The sequence below is a fragment of the Talpa occidentalis genome, unplaced genomic scaffold, assembly GCF_014898055.3.
Source record: "Talpa occidentalis isolate TD23 unplaced genomic scaffold, MPIMG_talOcc4v2.1 talOcc4.13, whole genome shotgun sequence".
In the NCBI taxonomy this organism is placed as follows: domain Eukaryota; kingdom Metazoa; phylum Chordata; class Mammalia; order Eulipotyphla; family Talpidae; genus Talpa; species Talpa occidentalis.
Window position 1 is genome coordinate 12,350,321 of NW_023601322.1, and position 23,152 is coordinate 12,373,472.

General features: G+C 42.7%; 1 protein-coding gene and 1 non-coding gene across 5 annotated transcripts in view; both read left to right on the forward strand.

Annotated features, from left to right (window-relative positions):
• ATP8B1 (ATPase phospholipid transporting 8B1) overlaps nucleotides 1-23,152 on the forward strand; it is a 116,460-nt gene that overhangs the window by 74,384 nt on the left and 18,924 nt on the right. For all 4 annotated transcript variants that reach the window (XM_037508472.2, XM_054694018.1, XM_037508471.2 and 1 more), the window contains exons 5-17: nucleotides 564-662; nucleotides 776-837; nucleotides 3,433-3,505; nucleotides 3,609-3,679; nucleotides 5,108-5,190; nucleotides 5,309-5,467; nucleotides 5,892-5,980; nucleotides 8,275-8,465; nucleotides 11,346-11,554; nucleotides 13,186-13,229; nucleotides 13,839-13,995; nucleotides 19,078-19,266; nucleotides 21,523-21,635. In XM_037508472.2, the coding sequence (XP_037364369.1) occupies nucleotides 564-662; nucleotides 776-837; nucleotides 3,433-3,505; nucleotides 3,609-3,679; nucleotides 5,108-5,190; nucleotides 5,309-5,467; nucleotides 5,892-5,980; nucleotides 8,275-8,465; nucleotides 11,346-11,554; nucleotides 13,186-13,229; nucleotides 13,839-13,995; nucleotides 19,078-19,266; nucleotides 21,523-21,635 (1,539 nt within the window). The remainder of the gene's footprint in view (nucleotides 1-563; nucleotides 663-775; nucleotides 838-3,432; nucleotides 3,506-3,608; nucleotides 3,680-5,107; nucleotides 5,191-5,308; nucleotides 5,468-5,891; nucleotides 5,981-8,274; nucleotides 8,466-11,345; nucleotides 11,555-13,185; nucleotides 13,230-13,838; nucleotides 13,996-19,077; nucleotides 19,267-21,522; nucleotides 21,636-23,152) is intronic.
• Nucleotides 20,414-20,520, forward strand: LOC119243902 (U6 spliceosomal RNA). Its single transcript, XR_005124886.1, has one exon. It is a non-coding gene; the product is annotated as a U6 spliceosomal RNA (small nuclear RNA).

The window sequence follows — 23,152 nt, forward strand, 5'->3', positions numbered from 1 at the left end:
ATGGAGTTAGGGCTTTTTGCAAGGCAAGTTCCTTTCTTGGTTGGACCAGTAGTGAAGACCATGAAGAAAGCACTTTCTTTTAGAGCCCCCACCCAGTAACTAGCTTTCAGAAGCGACCTCTCTCTACTGCTATCTTTGCCTCCCTCATGGGATCCTCAGAAGCCACTGGCTGAACAACAAAGTGTAGGGAGTCTGCCATATGCATTCCCTGAGTGGAAGGACTACTTCACTCACACTAGTTCCCCCCTATTAATTACTATTTTCATAAAAAGTTTTAGGTGTCATGTTACAGAGTACCCTTGTGTCCATTTGAGGTAACAGTGAGTCCATTTCAGACATTACTCTCCTAGGAGTTCTGATCCAAGAGACTGGAAGCTCGAGACAGCCCCCAGAACGGGTTGGCTGGATGCTTGAGACACCTTTTCCTCAGTGCTCTGCAGGATGTGGGGTTGGATGATGGTAGAGATTAAGTCTCATGTCCATCAGCAAACTTAGTATTAGCTTTTACCTGTAGGTGAGCTCTGCCTTCCTGGCACACATGTATCCCTTTTTCTTTCTTTCAGACGATCCCTCAAATCACAACCCTGGCATGGTATACCACCCTGCTGCCCTTTCTTTTAGTGCTGGGCATCACAGCCATCAAAGACCTGGTAGATGATGTGGTAAGGATTTCTCATGCACCTTTCTCCTGCCTTCGCTGAGCTTGTTTTACTTTGGCATTATTACTTTACATTTTTAGGTGATTAAAATAACCTTTTCTTATTTTCTTTTAAAGTCTCGCCATAAAATGGATAATGAAGTCAACAACAGGATGTGTGAAGTCATTAAGGATGGCAGGTACTGTGCTTCCCTTAACTGGTAACTTAGCTACAGGACACCATATGTCATGTGGTCTGGAAACTTATTCAGAGATAACCATTGGAACCGAGAAGTCTATTGGTGCTTGAACCTTTCCATGGTAATATTCTCTCTCCAGCGAAGACGTAGCATCCCTTTTGTGTCCTGAAGCTGGACTCATATTGGTTGCTGTTGGGGCTCTTGGTCATCAGATGCGTTAGCCCCACAGCTCCCTCAGCCTTCAAGTGCTGCTCCCATCCCTGCTGTTCCCAGGCTTACACTGCTCAGGGCTTTGCTTCAAGGTCTGGATGCCTTTCCCAATTCTCCAGCCAAAGTGATGGCTTCTTCCTCTACCCGTTGAGAGCATTTTGTATCCTTCTTTCTTCTTATGATCTGAATTTTATTAGAATTATTGGTGGAGATGTCTCCTCTGGTATTCTGAGGTAGAGATTTCTCAGGGAGACGATCCTGAGGGTCTTTTTCTTGTGTCCACCAGATCCTCCAACACAAAAAGTGCTCGATGCATGTTTGTTAAATGAATGTAGTCATCCGTGACTAAAATGCCTCCTCATGGATCAGTAATAGGTTGTTTTTTGAGCAAGAGCCTTCAGGGAGAACTACAAAGTCAAATGCTAAAAATAGTGATGGGGCCCATTCACAGACTTTCCACTGAGGGAAACCACCTTGCTGACAGCCACGCTTCACCTGGCTCGTGTGGGCAGAGACCAGGCCAAACCAGCAATGTGTTCATATTTTAAAAATTTATTTTATTTTCTCTCACAAATAAATGACTTCGGTTTCAAAGCCTACCTTTTTTTTTTTACTTTTAATTTTACTTATTTATTTTTCTTATTAATTTATTCACTTTCTTACATCGTTATTCAAAATTACTTTGAGCAGTAATTGGTTTCTCCCCTCGGGTGTAGTCCCCATAATTCCCCCACCACCTCGGCATCTGTGACCCATCACCGTAGTCTCTTGTGCTCTTCCCTCTCCTGTTTTGACCTTTCTCCCTTCCCCTCCCTGCTGTTTGCCTCAAATCTATGGTCTGTCTTTTCCCTGACCCTCTGAAGGTAACCTTTAAGGTCATGGAGAGTCACTTCTTGGTGAGATTTGCACGGGGTGAGATTCAGAGTTAGCCCACATCACCCTAACTGCACTTGTCAAGTGTGGCTCTGAGTTGCCTTGGATTTGGGGGTTGGGGCCACACGCCAGGCATTGCCGTGGCAATCCCTGGCATACATGGGCAGGGCAGCAGGGGCCTCTTGAAGGGGAAGCCAGAATATCCCAGTGGCAGAGTCCAATGGAATTGCGGCCATACCCCCAAAGTACTGTGACCACAAGGTGCTACCTTGCTCATTTATAATTTGCCACCCACACTCAAATTATTAATTCATAATTTTAGAGCTATTGAAATGTGAACTAGCTACTCTTTCATTTGTTGAAAGATAATCCTAGTTTTAAAGTCCTGGAATGAAGAATGGATATTAGACTCTTGTAAAATTTGGGAAACAGGGCAGCAGCATATCTTTAAAAAGTATTTTATTTGTTTTAAAAGTTGATTTATTTATGCATACAAGAGCTGGGGTACAGGCCAGAGATGCAGGGAGTGAGAGGATTCACCAGAGACAGAGTGGGGAACAGAACTGGCAGACAGAAATACACTGCTGAGGGGAGCAGTGGGCAAGACCGGAGAGGTCTGCTGTGCCATGTGGATCAGTTCCCTGGCCAGGGATTGAACTCATGCTTCAGAGGCTGCAGATTGCTTCATAGTGTGGTGCCTAACCCCTTGTGCCACCAGGGAGGCCCTAAAATGTATTTTAAATCTTTGCTTTTTTATCCATAGAAGGACAGATATAGTCCTTAGTTTTCTGCCTGAAAAAAAACTCAGTTTATTAGCAGTGGTAGATTCATATTACCTGTTAGAAAGATGTATTTTCAATGTATGAAAAAAAGCTTTAAAGCAGATTTAGTGTTTTAAGACTTTAAAATTTTGATTTGTCTGAAATGTAAATGGATACTTCTTGTAAAATGTAACTGATGATGGTAACCTGGCTTTTTTACATTTTATCAGTATCCTTACTAGACTTATAAGAATGAAACCCACTCATTAAGACGATGATTGGGATAGCAGAGAAGGCAGCAAACTCTGTATTTCCATGAGAAGCCCAGGGCCCCACATGGAGCTGTGATGTGTCCCTGTCCTGAGAGCAGGACACTGCCAATGACAGGATGCTGAGAGGAGAGACACCAGGAGAGGTGGTAGCATAGGACATGAGCACATGATAGGGGAGGCCTGTCCCTCCTGTCCTGGAATTAAGTAGCCCCCCATAGACCCTTCAGTACATGGCTTAGGACAGAATGAGCTTAGGGAAGTCACCACTGCCACTTCCTTCGCAAGCTAGTAGGACCCTGGTGTCCACGTTGTGGCGTCCATCAGTCCATGGCTGACCTTTCAGCAAATCTTTTCCTTGCAATTTACATGTTTTTCCAGAATCTTTGGCTTCCAGAAGGCAAATAATTCTAAATGAATAAACTATCTTTGTTTAGATAACAAAAGGAAAATAATAAGCTATCTCTATTTTTAATATTTAGATTCAAAACTGCCAAGTGGAAAGAGGTTCAAGTTGGAGATGTCATACGTCTGAAGAAAAATGATTTTATTCCTGTAAGTGAATGCATTGCATCTCTCTCACACTGGGTGCTCCCGTCTGAGCTGGCGTGAATTCCTCTGGGGTCTTTGTGTGATTGCTGTGTTTTGTTTTGTGCAGGCTGACATCCTGCTGCTTTCCAGCTCTGAGCCGAACAGCCTGTGCTATGTGGAAACCACTGAACTGGATGGGTAAGCACGCCGTGGGTGGGCCTGTTTTCGAGCTGACCTTGAAGGTGCACTCAGTGCATGAAAGTCGTGCCCTCTGGACAGGGTGCCCCAAGATCTGGTCCTGCCTTTGCCCTTTGCTGTCCAGCTGTGTCCACAGTAGCCACACCTCTTTTTTTTTTTAATTCCATCTGCAAAGCAGAGCTCTCAAGCCTGCTTTCGCCACCTTTCAGGGAAGATAAAAGAATCCACGGAGAATAAATTCCTGAACCCTTTGCAAACTGCTGAGTAGTATCCACTCTGCAAATATAACCTTGTGGGACACAGAACAGACTTTTAAAGTCTTTGGCCAGTGGGCAATTGTGAATTCCCCCTTTGTTGATTTTGCTTATCACATGCCCACTCAAAGGAGAATAAAATGCTGGTGGTTTTGACTTGTTTTCAATACATTTATCGAGAGCTACTAGGCTGCACTAGCTTTCCCTGTTAGTTCATTTATTCTTCTCAGTAATCCTCTGAGAGGAGTATTACTATCACCTCAACATGGCCAATGAGGAAACTGAGGCACAGGAGGTGAAGGAGGCTGCCCAAGGTCACACAGTAAGTGACTCTCAAGGCCAGAGCCCATGTTTGCCACTTTTTTCACTTTCTAGATGTGCAGAAATATCCTCTCAGAGCTAAAAACATCTGAATAAAACAGGGTGGGTCTTTGCTCAATTAAGTATTCAGTTGGCAGCTCCATCTTAGCTACAAAGCAGTTATTGTTTGCATGAGTGTGAGATTCTAATTTTTTGCAAAGATGTAAAATCCTAATATGCTCTATCAGAGCAAAATGCATGGCTACTCAAGACCCACTGGTCAACTTGTTAATATTTGGAACCCCCACTTGGTATTTGCAAAGCCTAGGAAAGGGCACCCTCAGAAGATTAAGCATTGGCATCACTCTTGAGAGCACCAGCCTGCTCCCGGGTGTCCCTGAACCTGCCCTGTGGGTGGGACATGTCCAGATAAGGGATGAGTTTACCACCTTCTTTTCTAGATAGAATTACCTTCCAAGACATGGGATACAGTTACTCACTCTGGAAAAGAATAAGTCGAAAATGTCTAAACATGTTTTGCAGCAGATATATTTTATAGAGTCATTTTATCATGATTAATAGTAGAAGCACATTTTAAGCAGCATTTGGTAGTTTAAACTGGTGACAAGTTAAGTTAGTTGGAAGGAGGAAGATGCCTCCTTGACCCACAATTACAGTCAGGGGACCAACCTTTCCCAGGTCAGAAGGTTTTCCCAAACCTGAAATTCCAAGGTGATAATAGAGTTTGAAAATAGAAAAAGCTGATTACTTCGCTTGCACTGCTAGGTATGCTTAATGTTATTTTGTAGTTTTCTTTATGTTCCTTCTAGAGCTCCAAAAATTGTTCATTGAATTCTTTTTCCTCTTCCTTCAGAGAAACCAATTTGAAGTTCAAAATGGCTCTTGAAATCACACACCAGTATCTCCAAATAGAAAATTCATTGGCAAAATTTGATGGTTTGTACAAACACGTCTTTGTTTTAAATTTTAGCTCCTCAATTCAGCTCCTATTAATTAAAACCAGAAAATCATTCATATGTGAGAACTTAATGTGATTCATATCTTTTTTAAAAAGGTTTAGTTGAATGTGAAGAACCCAATAACCGACTGGATAAGTTTACAGGAACGCTATTTTGGAGAAACACAAATTTTCCTTTGGATGTGCATAACATTTTGTTGCGTGGCTGTGTGATTAGGAACACAGATTTCTGCCATGGACTGGTCATTTTTGCAGGTACTTTGAGAGTTTCTTGGGAAATTGATCTAATGGTCTTTACATATTTAAAGGGGAGGGGAATGCTTTTGTGTCCTTTCTCCATTGAAACTAAAGGTGGGTAATTTTTTTTTAAGATTTTTATTTATTTTTGTATAGAAGAACTGGGGTGTAGGCCAGAGGTTTAGGGGGTGAGAGGATTCACCAGAGACAAAGCAGGAGCAGAGCAGGTGGATTTACTGAAATACACTGCTAAGTGGGGCAGCAGACAAGACAGGAGAGGTCTGCTGTTCCATGTGGGTCAGCTCCCTGGCCTGAGAAACTCAGGCCGAAGCGGTGATTGCACTGAGACTTAACCCGTAGGCCACCAAGGAAGTCTAATTTTATTGATGTGCCAGTGAAGTGATTTTCCAACCATTGATTGCTTTGAATTTTCCATTTTTAGGTGCTGACACTAAAATAATGAAGAACAGTGGGAAAACCAAATTTAAAAGAACTAAAATTGATTACTTGATGAACTACGTGGTTTATACGGTATTTATTTTCTGTTTCAGTACCTGGGAGATCACACTGCAGGTTTTGCTCTAATTGTGTTATATGTTTTCCTGATGTAAAGAAATCCCATGTAGAAAACTGCAAAAAGTTATCCAAGGTTGGATGAGGGGGAGCGGAAGGGGGAGAATTCTCATTTTTTTTCTCGGAAATGCTACCTTTGTAATAGGAGAATCCCCTGGGGAATGGAAACGAGTGGTAGGTGCTCTGAGTAGTTGACTATCTGTGACTTGAGTGACCATTTGGAAAATCAGAGTCCTCGGTAGGTTAATGGGACTGGGCTGCTGAAGTCAAGGGAGGGCTGATTGTGCTGCTCTTCGTTTCCCAAAGGAGCGGTTCTCTTAAAAATCAAAGCTTTCCTCCCCAACATATGCTACGTCCAGTTGTATTTAACAAGGCTAAATGTGTTTGGGGTCACATTAACTGTCCCCAAGTTTAACGATCCTCTAGAGAGACTCACAAAATTCAGCATAGACAACTATGACTTATTACAAAGCAAGATCAGCAACGGCAGTGGTTTGATGGGGCAAAGTCCAGAGGAAATCAGGGATAAGGAAGTGTCCTTCCCGTGGGGTCAGATGCACAAGACGCTTACCTTCCCAGCAACGATCTGTGACAGCCCATGTGACATGGTGTCTATACCAGGAGGATCACTGGAGACTTGGTGCTTGGAATTTTACTGGGATCTGGTCATGCAGGAGCTGTGTCCTTAGCATGCACCAAGTTCCAGACTCTTCGAAGGAACCTGGGTGGTCAGCATAAACCATAGTGAGAATAAGAGATAAGAAATCAGGAGGACCCCCAAAATAAAAGTTCCAAGAGTCTAGCCAATGCCAGTCTTGCCAACAGGCAACCTTAGGATTGCAATCTCAAGCCTGCTGTGCATTAGCCCTTCTGCAAGTAGGGGGACTCCTAAATAGTACACAGCTCTCCAGTTTCCCAGGGAGAATCAATCTTTTGCAAGTATTTAGTTTAATTTGACTATGTAAACATTTAGAAACTTATAATACATTACTTTAATTGCCTTTACCTACTTAAAATCATATATATGAAATAGATTAATACAAGAAGCAATTATTTTTCTCCCTGCTCTTACATTGTATGAAAATATTTGAACGTTCTTGACCTCCTCCAGGTCACCGCAGGTCTTGGCCGGAGCGCTCTCAACCAGCGCACTCATTACGGTCTTGTCTTCTCCACCTGCCAAGGTGTTTTGAGATAGAGCACTTCAGGCCTCTGTGTTCCAGAAACTTCAACCTGGACCTGGACATTTCTTTCCTACCCACCAATACCACTAGAACAGTGGACATTTGTCTTTTTATTCATCCTCCATGTGGATGTGCGTAGTGTCCACGACATAACACTTCCTGTGCTGCTTAAGTGATCTTGATTACATGGTGCACGAATGTACCACCGACACTTAGGAATAATTACTCATATCTGGAGAAATTTCTGTGCCTTCTTTTTAAAATAATTGTTGCCGTCAAACTTTTCCAGTAAGCACCCCAACTGAGTAGTGTTTGAAATGTAAGGTCAGTTGCTCTCCCCAGCTACTGTCAAAGCAAAGCCATCGAGAAAGTGCCTGGCAATGTGAGAGAGATAATTCTTTCTCTTCTGAAAGATAATTTGGGGAACAAAACCTCACCTTATATATGTGGTTTGTAGGATCAGTCAGTCAACTATAGATGTCAAATGAACTTTCAAAGCACTGTTTTTCTGTTAAGTGTATTGTTTTTACTGACTGTCAATTGTGAGGGAAAGGTGGGGTGAGGCTGGAGTTGTGGGGGTGACAGAATTCACTAGAAAGAGTGGAGAAACAGAAAAGGGGGATTTATTGAAATACACTGCTAGAGAAGCGTGGGCAATACAGGAGTGGTCTGCCCCCGAAAAAGAATTTGGGGATCCCTCTTCTAACCTGTTTTCATGGGCTTTTCATGACTGGGGAGTCAGTGTGGGCCAGCTAGTGCTGGGATGTCTGGTCTTGGGCATTGAGCTTTAACACAGAATGTGTCCTGGCCCTGCTTCTTGACCCATTCAGGGTCAAGGTGATCAGCCTTATGGCTTTGTTTCCATAGCAACCTTATCAATTTTCTTTATTCAAGCCTTCCAGACCTTCCTGCTGGGGAAGAGGTGGGGGCTTATATTTTAACCTTATTAAATGATACCCCAACACCAATGACTGTAGACATGTGAAGTGTTGAGTAAAGTAATTAGTATCTATGAAATATAGGGAAACCTACCCTTCAGAATACACTTAAATGTGTCATGTCTTCTAGATCTTCGTTGTTCTCATCCTCCTCTCTGCTGGTCTTGCCATTGGCCATGCTTACTGGGAAGCGCAGGTGGGCAATTATTCTTGGTACCTCTATGATGGAGAAGATGCTACACCCTCCTACCGTGGATTCCTAAATTTCTGGGGCTACATCATTGTTATGAACACCATGGTGCCCATCTCTCTCTATGTCAGGTAAGGCTGTCTTCCAGTGTTTTGCTTTAAGGGAAGAGCATGGTGCATTATCAACATTTCCAACCTTGCACCTTCATTTCTAGTGATCATTGTTTCAAAGGTCATAGAGTACAAGTAAGAAAATCACTTTCACTGAAGAATAGGAGGTCACAGAGGAAAGGAATTTAGCCTACCCTGTGCCAGGTACAGAACCTTGTATCTCTACCTTGAGATAAGACGAGTTCAGAGATCAAATGTCAATCCTGTTTCGCTCATTTGATGAGTTTCCTCCGTGGCCGTAGGGCCAACCTTCAGAAACAGCCTGGGAGAAGGTGAAGACTTAAATTGTCATGAAAAATATGCATTTTCCTTTTCAGGAGATTTCCAGACATTTTTTTTTTTATATTTATTTTATACAAGAACTGGGGTACAGGCCAAATGCATGGGAGGGTGAGAGGATTCACCAGAGACAGAGCAGGGAACAGAACAGGCAGACTTATGAAATACACTGCTGAGGGGAGCAGCAGGTGAGACAGGAGAGGTCTGCCATGCCATGTGGCCAGCCGGGATCAAACTGGCACTGCAGAGGCTGTGGACAGCTTCTCAGCGTGGCACTCAACCACCTGCGCCATCAGGGGAGGCCAGACTTTTAATCTGCCTCTTCCTTATTACCACCTGCCACACCCATGGTTTCTAAAACTCCCTGGGTTTCCTAGCCACAGACCCTAAGGGGTACGCCACCTCCCTGCCCTGCTCTAGCTTCTCAAAATGTTTTTCTTATCTGTTTCCACCTCAGTGGAAGATTTAGGGTCATATCCAGGGAAAGTGCCTTGTTTGGTGATATTTCCTCCTTTTTTATGACATCGTTAGTATCAGAGATCACTGTCACTGGTTAATTCAATTTTAGACCTTCTGGTAAGGGGCTGTGCCTTGAAATATACTCAGCAGCCAGCATCTGCTCTTAGTTCTAGTAGGTGGTTGCCCAGAGGCATACAAGATCACACGCACACTTGTGATTAGGAGCTTTTGTTTTATTTTAATTTTATTACACATGTGTTTATTTCATTTTAATTTTATTATCTATGCATGTGTTTCATTTTTTTATTTTATTACACATAGTAACTGTTGTTTTTTTAACATAAAGAAAAAGCCTGGGGGAGTTATCTGTTCACAGCTATTTACTTCTATTTTTTTTAAACCAAGATGAGTTTTCCTTTGTCCAGGACACTGTTGCAAAGATTATTTTGTATAAAACTATACACAAGTTTTTTTTCAAAGTGCATATGTATTTTTTGGGTTTAAAAAGGTCATTTCATGTAACTAATTGATTTCTTTCTTTCTCTTGGGACATAAAGATCCTTTAAAGATAGATCCAGGGCCTCCTCTGGTGGCACAGGCACTTGAGCACCGCACTGTGAAGCTGTCTGCAGCCTCTGCAGTGCCAGTTTGATCCTGGCCGGCCAGCGAGGGTCCCACATGGCACGGCAGATCTCTCCTGTCTCGCTCGCTGCTCCCCTCAGGAGTGTATTTCAGTCAGACTGCCAGTTTTGTTCCCCGCTCTGTCTCTGGTGAATCCTCTCACCCTCCTGCATGTCTGGCCTATACCCTGATTCTTGTATAAATAAATAAATAAACAAATAATTTTTTTTTTAAAAAGAGATCAGATCGTTCCAGAAAGTATCTAAGCTTTGTTTTCCACTCTAGGATAGCTTTTTATCTCATTTCCAGAATAATCTCTTGAAGGCACACTGTACCCCACCCTGTACCCTCACCAATGTGGCTGGAGCTCTGCCATCTGTCTTTCACCTTAACCTGCACTCCGCCCACCTCCCAGGGCTTTCACTTCAGCGGCCTCCTTGACCTGTCAGTGCCTGCCACAGGGCCTTTGTACCAGCTCTTATCTCTGCCTGGAATATTCTTCCCCTCCATAGCAATGGTTGCTTTTTCGTTTCCTTCAGCTCAAGCATCATCTTATCACTGTGACCTCTCCTGCCCCACTGTGCATTCCTGTCAACTTCTGTCTCCTTCTACCCTCTTTTGTTTTCAGCAGAGAATTCTCACCACCCATGTAGGATGTAGTTCTTGTTTCTTTGTCTATTTCCATTTGAAGGTCACCTTGAAGGCAGGGATTCTGTCTGTTTTGTGTAGTACCCAGGATGGTGTCCGGACGTAGTAGGCACTCAGGAAATATAGATGACAACAGGGAAGGAAGGAGTTATTTTTCCATCCGTTTAGTTTGTTATAAAGACATTTTGCCCATTTAACAGTTGCTGAACAGATGAATAGCTTCCTTATAATTGAACTAGATTTAATCCCTTAAAGTTTTATAATGGAAATGATCCTTTCAGAATATCTTATTTTACATGTTCTCTAATTTTTTAAGAATGGAGTGGGGGGGAAGAAATTGTTTTTCCAGAGTGCAATTTAGGGGTTACTTACCAAAAGCCCTTTGCCCTGCTTGAGAGCACACAGGGCAATATAACCTAATGGGCCCTCACCCTCTTTGACCCACAACCTTTGTAGTTGGCCCTGGGTGCAGCAGACAATCACAGAAGAGTAGCCACATCCTGTGGTGCTATTAGCGGGGTCCCCTTGCCTGCTGTCCCTCATCCCCTGACACCTATCCCACTGGGCTTTGTGTTCTGAACATGCCCCTATGGCCAGATGTGCTCCAGGGAGAGTGGGAAATCACGCCATGCAAGGCACTTGGAGGGAAAACAACTAGTCTAAAATCAACTTGACCCCAAAGCTGAGAGCGATGGTTGGATCAGAAGAACCAGAGGCTGGGAACGTGGACACCACACGGCTTGTCTCTAAAGATAAGTGCAGGTCGTGAGAATAAAATCCACCCCCCACTTGTACCTGAGGACTCTCGTGAAAGTGATCAACTTTTCTTCCTAGCGTGGAAGTGATTCGTCTTGGGCAGAGCTACTTCATAAACTGGGACCTGCAGATGTACTACCCCGAGAAGGACACACCCGCAAAGGCGAGGATCACCACGCTGAACGAGCAGCTCGGGCAGATCCACTATATCTTTTCTGACAAGACGGGCACGCTCACGCAGAACATCATGACCTTTAAAAAGTGCTGCATCAACGGGCACATATATGGTGAGTGCAAGCCCCACATTCCCTGGGCACTGTGATTTGCCTGCCAGTGCCCTCTCAATGCAGTTCCCAGGCTGAGGACTAGAGCAGCTTGCTAGGGGCCTGGGGGGGACCTGTGCATGGGAGAGGTCAGCCGTCAGAAATTGGTGCCCATTCCTCAAAGATATAAACGGAATTACCATGTGTTCCAGGAGTTCTATATCTGGGTTTATACCCAAAGAAACTAAGGGGGGACTTGAAGAGACATTTGTACACCCATGTTTTAGTTGCATTATTCATAATAGGTAAAAAGTAGAAGCAAGCCTAGTGTCCAACACCCAATGACTGGATAAGGAAAATGTAGTGTATTCGTACGATGGAATATTACTTAGCCTTTAAAAGGAAGGACATACATACCGGCTTGTTGCAACATTGATGAACCTTGGGAATATTAGGCTAACAAAATAAGTGACTCACAAAAGGACAAATACAGGGTGGTTCCACTTATACGGGGTACCTAGAACTGTCGAATTCATAGAGATAGAAAGTGGCATAATGGTTCTCAGGCTGGTTTGTGGGGAGGGGGTAGATATTATTTAATGAATACAGAATTTCAGTATTATCAGTGGAAAGGGCTCCAGAGATGGGATGCAGGTGATGGTTCTTAATGCAGTAGACTTAAAAATGGTTAAGATGGTTGATTTTAAGTCACATGTATTTCACCATAATTATTTTTTTAAAGTTGATTTCCTTTCTAATATTCTGAAATGCACTGTTTTATTTTTTTTTAAAGATTTTATTTATCCATGCATACAATAGCAGGGGTACAGGCCAGAGATGTGGGGGTGAGAGGACTCACCAGAGACAGAGTGGGGAACAGAACAGGCAGACTGACTGAAATACACTGCTGAGTGGAGCAGCGGGCGAGACAGGGCGAGACAGCAATGTGCGTTGCTCCCTGGCCAGGGATCAAACTCATGCTGCCGAGGCTGCGGACTGCTTCATAGTGTGGTGCTTCCTTGTGCCTCCAGGGAGGCCCAAAATGCACTATATTTTTATAAAAATATTAAGGTTACTACTGTATTTAATCAGAGTGTTCTGACTTTTAAATAAAGACTTAATAGTACAGTATTTCCAAAAAGCCCTAGGGATGCAATATGCTTTCCACTTGGACAAAACTGTACTGTGAATGTTTTCATGTGATGAGCTTCTACGGAGACTGGGGAGCACTTAGGGGTGTGGGAGAGGGTCTTGTCTGCAGTGGATGTCCCTGCAGGGCTGAGGGAGGTATTCCACCTCAGGGATATGATTCTGGTCCAGAATCACAGACACCGGAACTTGAACATCTAGATCAGGAATCTGCAAATTTTTTTGGTAAATAAGCCAGATAAGAAATATTTTAACCACTGTCGTTTATGGCCTTGAGATAGTCTCCTTTGTATGTTAGGTGGTGTTTTTTTTTTAATATCTCTTAAAATATGTAAATGCCATTCTTAAAATTTCAGGCTATTTAGAGATATGCTATAAGACTGCTAGAACTGTTGCCTCCCACACCACCCCCCTGCCCACACACACACACATAGACCCAAAGCCAGGCGAGGCGGACTCTGGACACAGGTAAAGGCTCAATTTGTTTTGTCCTTTCTTTTTCTTAGGAGACCCTCGGGATGCCTCTCAACACAGTCATAGCAAGATAGAGGTGAGTCCACTAACTTACGGAGTTGTTTAGAGGTGGATTAGTTTCCAAACTCCACAAAATGGATAGCTTAAAAGAACAGAAATTTATTCTGTAATTCTGGAGACAAAATGTCTGAAATGAAAGTTCAGTAGAGCCATGCTCCCTCCAATGTTCCGGGGAAGAATCTTCCTAACTTCTGATGGTTGCCTGCAATCCTTGGTATCCTTGTGTTGTAAATATAACACTCAGATGTCTGCCTCTGTCATCACCTGGTCATCTTTTATATGTCTGTATCCAGATTTCCCTTCTTTTATAAAGATACCAGTCATTGTATGAGAGCCCACCCTAATCTGGTATGATCTCATCTTGGTGTGACTACATCTGCCAAGACCCAATTTTCAAATAAGGTCATAATCACACATTCCAGGGGTCTGGACTTCAACCTATCTTTTGGGGGCACACAATTCAACCTGCGATAGAGTATCTTGTTTTAAAGCAAGTGAAGCTCTTGATACTTCAAAAGGTGGTTTTGGATGAAGGATGGGCTTCCGTGGAAAGTTCCTATCATTTGTTGTTAAGTTCAAGTTGTTTTTTGCATCAAGTTTTCTTTTCCTTCTCCATGTCTTTCAGGAAGTTGATTTTAGTTGGAATACATATGCTGATGGGAAGCTTGCATTTTATGACCATTATCTCATTGAGCAAATCCAGACAGGGAAAGAGCCGGAAATTCGACAATTCTTCTTCCTGCTTGCGATTTGCCACACGGTCATGGTGGAAAGAATTGATGGTGAGTGTTTCTCTTGCATCTTGGACACTAGAGATCAGATTTTTCAGTGTACAGGTAATTCATGCTTGGGACGCAAAGGCATATAAAGTAGAATGCATGGCAAGCTTATCTCACTCAAGCACTTAGTACGTATGAGTACCTATCTCTAGATCGTGTATGGGATTGCAAATATGAAACAGTTCCTGGTGTCTGAAAATATATATCTTAATTCACATATATAATTTCAGATGTGTTTATCACTTTGTAAATAAAATCTTAACACTAATAGAAATAATTGATTCTTGAATTATCATAGTAGGAGAATCAAAATATTCCCTCTGTGATTTCTTAACATTATTTGACAATCTTTCCTACAAAATAAATTCAGAGATAAACTTTTATTTTCTAGATTCAGATGTGTTTTGTGTTTGAAATAATAGCAAAGTCTAGGCTTCCCTTAAAGCTATTTTGTCACTGAGGGAGAATAATTTGGGGCCTTTACATAGAAATTAGCGAAAATGACTTGTAGTTTCCATTACAGAAGTCTTTTTTTTAAGACTTATTTTATTTGTTTATGCATACAAGAGCTGGGGTGTAGGCTAGAGGTGTGTGGGGGCAGTGAGTGGATTTACCAGAGACAGTGGGGAGCAGAACAGGTGGACTGACTGAAATACACTGCTGAGGGGAGCAGTGGGTAAGACAGGAGAAGTCTGCTGTGCCATGTGGGTCAGCTCCCTGACCTGGGATCGAACTTATGCTTTAGTGGCTGCTGATAGCTTCACAGTGTTGAGACTTAACCCCTTGCACCACTAGGGAGGAACCCCACCTTTGTAGAATTCTTAAATGTGTTTTGTGCCAGCTTTGTTATAAGTTTGTTCAGTCTCACTGGGAGCTGGTCTGTTAATCATATAGGAATATAATGACCAATTGTATAGATATTCATGTGCATTAGCAGAAGAGAAAAAGCAAACCTTTTGGCATGAAACACTGTCCATTCTCTATTCAGTCATTGCACCAGATGAAGACCCCTCTCTGTTTTCTGACCCTGAGGTTTCATATGTAGCCACTGTAAAATCTCCAGAGGAGGATTATGCCTACAAACTTAGAGTGTAGAAGCTGAATATGATATCTTTCAGCACGTTTCAAAGAAACCGAATCTCCAGAGATAAATCTAGTAGTGCAATAAAGATAACAGCAGACTTCAAATTGGGGTAGATCCGGGGAAGGGGCTACTGGCAGACAACATGGGGTAAACTGAAAGAGATGACACCAGATGTGAGTAACTGAAGCAGAGTTCAAAGTTTGTTTGACTAGCCAAGCGCATGTTACTCGTTTAATAAGGATCAGGTATGATATTGTAAAGCAACTTGGCCCTCTTAGGTTTTGACTCATTAGTAAAATTACTTTGTTTTGAGTATGTGGTAGCATTATTTTGGCAATTTGCGGCCCAACGTTGTGCAAAAAGTTGTGCTTGCTCACACCATATGTGACGGGCAGTTTCTTTAGCACTGAGAATGATAGAAGGAAGTACAAGAAAAACTCACTTTGGCTTTAATCCATAAAGTACATTGAAACGGTTCCTTGGAGGGGCCATTCCTCAAAATCCTATAGATAAGGAAATTCAGACCCTGAAAACATGAGGACCCTGCCTGAGCTTATGATCCAAGTAAAACTCATTTTGGCTGAGTCCTCGCGCTCCACCATGCTTTGCTCTTGCAGTCTTGTGATCTCCCTTTATTGGAATGATTGCAATTGATTAGTTTCTTATTACATATAACATCAACAAGAGAGGGGAGGGAAGAAGTCACCACACACACACACACACACACACACACACACACACAAGTCATGCAGCACGTGGTTGGTGCGGCCCAAGTGTGCAGTATGTGTCATGGTCCATGGGGCTACGTGTGGAGAGGCTGCATTGGTTTTCTGTTTCTCTGTCGTGAATGCTCACAACTCAGTAACATCCATCACCCTTTCAGTAGCTCACAGCCCCTGAGGTTACAAGTCTGGGCACGGCATGACTGAATTCTCTGCAAAGGATCTCCCCCAAATCAGGGTCGAGCCGTCTTCTCATTGGAACTCACGATCCTTTTCCACACCCCTGTGGTTCCATGTTCTGGTGGAGGGAAACCAGCAGGAAATGAAGGCTTCAGTTTTCTGTACTTGGAGGACTAAGGTCTCCATTGCCTGCTGGGTGCTTTCCACTGCTTGAGGCTCCCTCCCTGGCCCCAGGTTGTTCCCTCTAACTTAAATACCAGCAATGGAGAGTCTTCCTTCCAGGAAACCCCTTTTATGCTTTGAATCTCTCTCCCATGGAAGAGCCTCTTTAAGGACTGACTTAATTAGGTTGGGAATAGCCTCATAATAATAATCTCCCTATCTTAAGTCAACTGACTTGGACCATAATTACATCTGCCAAATCTCTTTCCTGGGGCTGTATCTAGACTAATACCTGGGGGAAGGCATGTATCTACCCGTGGGGTGAGAATGTTGGTGCCATCTTACACTGTGACCTCCCAGAGGCCGTGGGTGAGCAGAGTTCACAAGTCTTGGAGGCCTTTCCTTCCTCTGAAGGTCTTTGAGTTGGGAATTGCCATGATCGGAGGCTTTGTTTAGAGCAGGAAGGCACAGGGGATCGGGCTGGAAGCTGAGGGCCTGGGCAGGGGGTTGAGGGATCTTTGGGAATGAGGAGAAAGCCATGGGTATGGGAGGTAGTCTAAAGTGATTGGAGGTGGAGAAGGGTTGTCTCAAGGGTAACTAACCCCTTTCCAGCTGGTGACTAGAAGACTGTGCCAGCTGGTAGCCATTGTGGAAACGCATCAGCATCAGGAGAAATGGGACCTGTGGTTTGAGCCTCATTTTTATTTGTATCCATTTTACAATCCACAAATTAGCCTGTAGAAGTCAAGAAAGTCTCTGGTTGCCTCCACGTGTGTGGTAAATAAAGTGTTTCCTCCAGCAATGTTTTCAGAGCATTATTTTTGAGTCCTCCCTGCACACATTAAGTTGGCGTTGGTCCAAATCTCTGAAATTTCTCCTGCCTTTATTAATCTGCAGTTCTGCGATTCCATTATGAAAATGAAATAGAAGGAATTTTCTTTTAATGATTAAAAATATCAGTGTTTGCTTCAGATAGGATTGTCTCGTGGGAACTTTACCACCTTTTATCATTTTGTTCCTTTTTACTGTTGGAAATGTTTGCCAATATGATGCAATATTTATCACCATCCCAGCTAATCTTGCCAAAAGGAGGGGCATGTGTTTGCACTCCTGCTTTGGTTAGCGCTGGTTAGGGATTTTGTGTGTGTGTGTGTGTGTGTGTGTGTGTTTTCAATCCTTTTGTCACTTCCAGCATATGACTCTCAGTGAACAGATACAAGAGAAAGAGAACCTAGCGTCATCCTCAATCACAAATTGTGCAGTAGTTAATTCTGACTTAGAGTAACCCATGTGACCAGCTGTGTGAAAAAGGGGTAGTTGGCTCTTCCAACACCCATCATCCTCCCAGGTAGACTGATGGCATTAAAGCTGCCCATCCATCCATAGCCTGCATCCTGGGTAACCCATAGTGGAAATGAATTTTTTGTGAAAATTCATCTGACCGTAGAAATACTTTTCTTTCTACATTCAACAGAAGAACTAGAACAGAAAAAAATAGAAAGCTTTGAATAGGCAGAATTTTGTTTTAATTGAAGTAACATTGCATTATGATAGATATAAGTTTCAGTTGTGCATCCTTAAGAATTAACATGTGCGTGTACTACAGTGAAATCACCACTAAATGTGCAATTCTATTCTTTGCCTACCAGTGTTGCCGTTTATCATGATTTACACATTCCCTGCCCCCTCCCCTTTAGGTAATGGTTAACTAGTCTTATAGTGTAATCGCTTGCTTTTGTTTTATTTATTTCATCACTTGGTTTCTCTGTAAAACCACATACCAGTGAAATCACGCAGTGTTTGTCTTCTGCATCAGGTTTATTTTACTAAGCACAATCCCCTCCAGTTTCATCCATCCTGTTATAAATGGCAGGATTTCATCTTCTTTAATATTCAATAGTATCCCATAGTGTATCTATACCATTTATTTATCCATTCAGCAGTTGATGGGAACTTAGGTTGTTTCCAGTTCTTAGCAATTTAAATAACATATTGTTTTAACTTCTTTTTTTAAAGATTTATTTATGCATACAAGAATTGGGGTACAGGGCAGAGGTGCAGGGGGAGGGGTGGTAAGAGGATTCACCAGAGACAGAGTGGGGAACAGAACAGGCAGACTGACTGAAATACACTGCTGAGGGGAGCAGCGGGCGAGACAGGAGAGGTCTGCTGCGCCATGTGGGTAGCTCCCTGGCCAGGGATCAAACTCATGCTGCAGTGGCTGCGGATAGCTTCATAGGTTGTGTCTTAACCCCTTGCACCACCAGGGAGGTACTATTTTAACTTCTTACTGAAGTACGACATGTACAGATCAATGCAGAATATAATCAATCCCCTAAGAGTCCCCTTTGTGCCCTCCAGTTACCGCCCCTCCAAGAGTAACTCTTGTCCTGACTTCATGTGCACAAGCCAGCGCTGGCGGCATGTGGTCTGTGCAGTTGGCATCGCCCCGTGTTTTCTTGTGTGTCTGCCTTGGCCAAATACAGTGTGATTTATTCCTGTTGTTGACGTTGAATAGACTTGTGAATAGAAGGCAGTTTTCCATCATTTAGCTTTTAAACATCAGGCTATGAAACAGATTGATGAATTTGGAGAAAGATTTTAAAATATAAGGATTTATATTTAGTGTGATTGAAATAGGTATATGAAAGAGGATTAGAAGGAACTGTAACACAATGACAATAGTGGTGTTCTGGGTGACGTGGCTGTGGAATTTCCTCCTCATTCTTGGCCAGTGTTTAAACTTGCAGCTTATAGACCTGTTTATTATGAGAAATAAAACGAGTTTAAAAAGCGTTAATGCTGGCAGACTCCTTAAGCATTTAGTGACCTCTTTTCCTGGGGATGTTTGGACAGTGGAAATGCCCTCACCCCCTCATGTGGACCTAAGCAGTGAAGCCTTAGTGCTGAGCTCTCAGTTCTCTCTGCCTTTGTTAGGTCAAATCAACTACCAAGCGGCTTCCCCTGATGAAGGTGCTCTGGTAAATGCTGCCAGGAACTTTGGCTTTGCCTTCCTGGCCAGGACCCAGAACACGATCACCATCAGCGAGATGGGCACCGAGCGGACATACAACGTTCTTGCCCTTTTGGATTTCAACAGTGACCGGAAGCGGATGTCCATCATTGGTAAGTCTCCCCCCAGCCCTGTCTGTGAATCACTCATTTAGAAGCTGCCTTTCACACTTTTTATTTAACAACTTGAAGATGAAGAAAGCAGGTGATGAGAAAACCTGCTGGCTCCTAGTTTCCACAGGTTTGTCAAAACTAGTGTTTTCTTCCTTCATTCTGCATGATGCCCATTACTCAAAGGGACAACTGTCCAGTGTGGAATCTGGGGTGGTAGCAAGATGGTTTACTCAAAACATGTGTTTTCCAGGGGCTTCTGCTCAGCACCAGCCTTTAGAGAAGAGAGAATGAGCAGGAAAGGAGTTCTGAGAAAAGCAAAGCTCTGTTTCTGAATAGAAAGCAAACCTCCAGTCTGGGCACATTATAACAGGTCACCAAGCAGAGATGAGGGCCACACCTTAATGGGAATTCTTCTCTCTGGTCATCATTTGAAACAATTTCAACCATAGCAGAAAAATTACATGAATTATTTAAAGAACTCCTGTATTTCCCATCCATATCCACCAACTATTCCCATTGGTTGTGTATTCTTCGTCATTTTCATTATATATCAATTCTTCTTTTTCTGAATCATGAGAATAAATTGCAGATTTAATGTCCTTTTCCTCTGAATACTTATATATTTCCAATGAACAGGAACATTCAATTATATCTATATTATATACAGTAAAATGATCTGAATCAGAACATTTAATATGCTATAATATTATCTCAGCTATAGAACATTTATAGATTTTACTGGGAATTTTCTTTCTTTTCTGGCTCAGGATCCAACCCAAGATCAAACATTGTGTGGTTAATCCTTACTGGTCTCCTTTAATCTAGGAAATTAAAGTTCCTCGATCTTTTTGTGATCTTTCACTCACTGACCTTCTTGAAAAGCACAGGCCTGCTATTTCTTGCAAAGACCCTCAAAATGAGTTTGTCCTACATTCCTTCATGATTAATTCAGCTGACACACTGTCAGCAGGAGGAGTACACAGATTGAAGCTGTGTCTTTCCCAGCATATCACTTCAGAAGGCACATTCTTTTGTTTATACCAATAGAATTATTGGTGAAGATTGTGGTGATCACTTGGCTAGTTGGTATTCACAAGATTCCTCCACTATCAGACTGGATTTATGACCAATAAAAATATATAGGTTTGTGCTCACTTCGGCAGCACATATACTAAAATTGGAACGATACAGAGAAGATTAGCATGGCCCCTGCACAAGGATGACACGCAAATTCGTGAAGCATTCCGTATTTAAAAAAATAAATAGGTTTGTCTAGTCAACCCGGATTAAGCACTTTTACTGAGTGCTTTATTATATGATTTAGGTCAATTATCAGGCCTCCCATCCACCTTAAAAACTTTAAATCTTGCTAGCTGTGAGGCTTATACTGCAATTAAATTACTGGATAGATCAAAAAATCCAAGAAAACAGTCACAAGGAGTAATATTATGATCTGGATATTAGAGGCAGTAAATGTTATGAAATTATAAGTAAGAAAGGGTCTTGCAGTTGGTATGGCAAATGAAAGAAATTTATGAGCACAGGGCATAACAGGCATAACATATAGTAGGAAGTCAGGGAATATTTGCTGAAAGAGTTATCAGAGGCTGTGTTATCTTTCAAGTCAGCAATGGAGAATCCCTTCCAACAAAGCTCCTTTCATGTCCCAAAGAACAACACTCCCCAGCCCCTTTTAAATTTTTTTTTATAGAGGCATGCTTTATTTATTTGTTTGCTGGTTTGTTTGTTTTGTTTATACATGCACTGGGTACAGTCAGAAGCGCGGGAGGGTGAGAGAATTCACCAGAGCCAGAGCGGGGAGCAGAGCAGGCAGAAGGACCGAAGTACACTGCTGAGGGGAGCAGCGGGCGGCAGGAGAGGTCTGCGCGCCATGTGGGACCCTCCTCCGGTATCGAACCGGCGCCGCAGAGGCCGCGGGCAGCTTCGCAACCCAGCGCTCAACCGCTGCGCCACCGGGGAGGCCCCCCAGCCCCTTTTAAAGACTGACCTAATTAGAGTGGGACCATCCAGATAATCTTGCTATCTTAATTCAACTGACTTGGAACACTGAGGTGAATCTTTTCACTGCAGAAAGTGGCTTTGTTTCCAAGTTGTTGAGAGCAACATTTTTTCTAGGTGCACCAATGATTTAATAGTGAATATCAATACAGCAGTACTTCAAATTAACTGTATAAATGTAGTTTTCTACTAAGAAATCAAATCTAACTTACTTGCTTTTCCTTCCCTTGCTACTAGTAAGAACCCCAGAAGGCAATATCAGGCTTTATTGTAAAGGTGCTGACACTGTCATTTATGAACGGTTACATCCAATGAATCCTACAAAGCAGGAGACACAGGATGCCCTGGATGTAAGTCTTGCCTCTAATCTTTATGTCACAATTCCAAACTTAATTTCAGGTATACTATTTCTATATGGTAAATGTTGACCTTCCCTGCTATTGGTTTAGTTGGTTGGAGAGAGCAGCAAAGTGGGAGTGTGATGAGCTCATTCTGATTCTGCCCCCACCAGTGACTTCATAGAAAGTGGCCCTGGTGCCCTTGATAGCATCCAAGTTGGCAGGATCTACAGGACTGGTTCAGTGAACTTGAGCAAGCACCATGACCACATGGAGCTGTAATCTCAATATCTGTGTGGCCCCCAAGAATTCCACCAACCTTCTAGTGTACAACAGGAAAGAAGGCATTCATTCCTAGCAAAGCGATGCATGGATAATTGAGTCCTGGTGCTTCTGTTATGGAATCAGTTTGATTTTCCTCCATTCAAACTTGTTATCTTAGGGCACTGTGTCCTTGATCCAATAATACTGCAATGATTCTAGGAATTTCTCTTTTGCCATTGCCTACCAGTCCCCATATTGATTTGGCTCTGTAGAGTGTGGTGGACACCCATCAGACCTGGTGTCCCAATTCTACCTCTTGTTTTGTGCCCTTCGGGGAAATGGTTAACGTCTCACATGAATCCTTGTCCATGTGGAAGAGGACAGGATAATTCCTACCAAGGAGGGTTGTTGCAAGGGAAAGCATCTTATACATTTCCCACACATAGTAGGTACTAATAAAGGGTTGTTTCTTCTCTTTGAGTTTGATTGCATTTGGGGGTTGGTTAGAGGTCCTCAGGAAGAGCCTGATAAATATGTTGCTTACTAAGTGAGGTCACACTTAAGGTTATATGTGTCACTGAAGCAGTCACGTGTTGATGATTTCTCATGAAGATACAAAAAAAAGCTGTCTAATAAAATCATGCAGAACCTTCCAAAGGTTCTTTGAAAGCAAATTCTCAGTTGGGTGAACAAGGTCTTCCATCTTGGCAAGACAAGATGTGATTATGAAGTAACAAAAAATTTTTACTGGATCATATATTTTTTTAAAGATTTATTTATTTATACAAGCACTGGGTACAGTCAGAAGCGTGGGAGGGTGAGAGAATTCACCAGAGCGGGCAACAGAATAGGCAGAACAATGGAACACACTGCTGAGGGGAGCAGCGGGTGGCAGGAGAGGTCTATCGGACCATGTGGGACCCTCGCCGGCGGCTAGGGATCGAACCAGCGCTGCAGAGGCTGCCGGCAGCTTCACAGCCCAGCGCTCAACTGCTGTGCCACCAGGGAGGCCCTGGTTCATATTCAAGCTGGTAAATGGCTTTAATCTGCTCACCATGATTAAATTTTCCACATATTCTTTTTCATTAAAATGTTTTATCCAATCTTTAACGTGATATATGAATTTCAGAACTGGTTTGAGAGAATAATGCTTGACTGAAAATTCCTAGTTGATGGGGGCTTGCAGTAGTTTGTGGGGAACAAATTATAAAGTTGTCAGGTCTACACTTATAACATTACTGCACCAAGGCAACTCCCTTCATCTC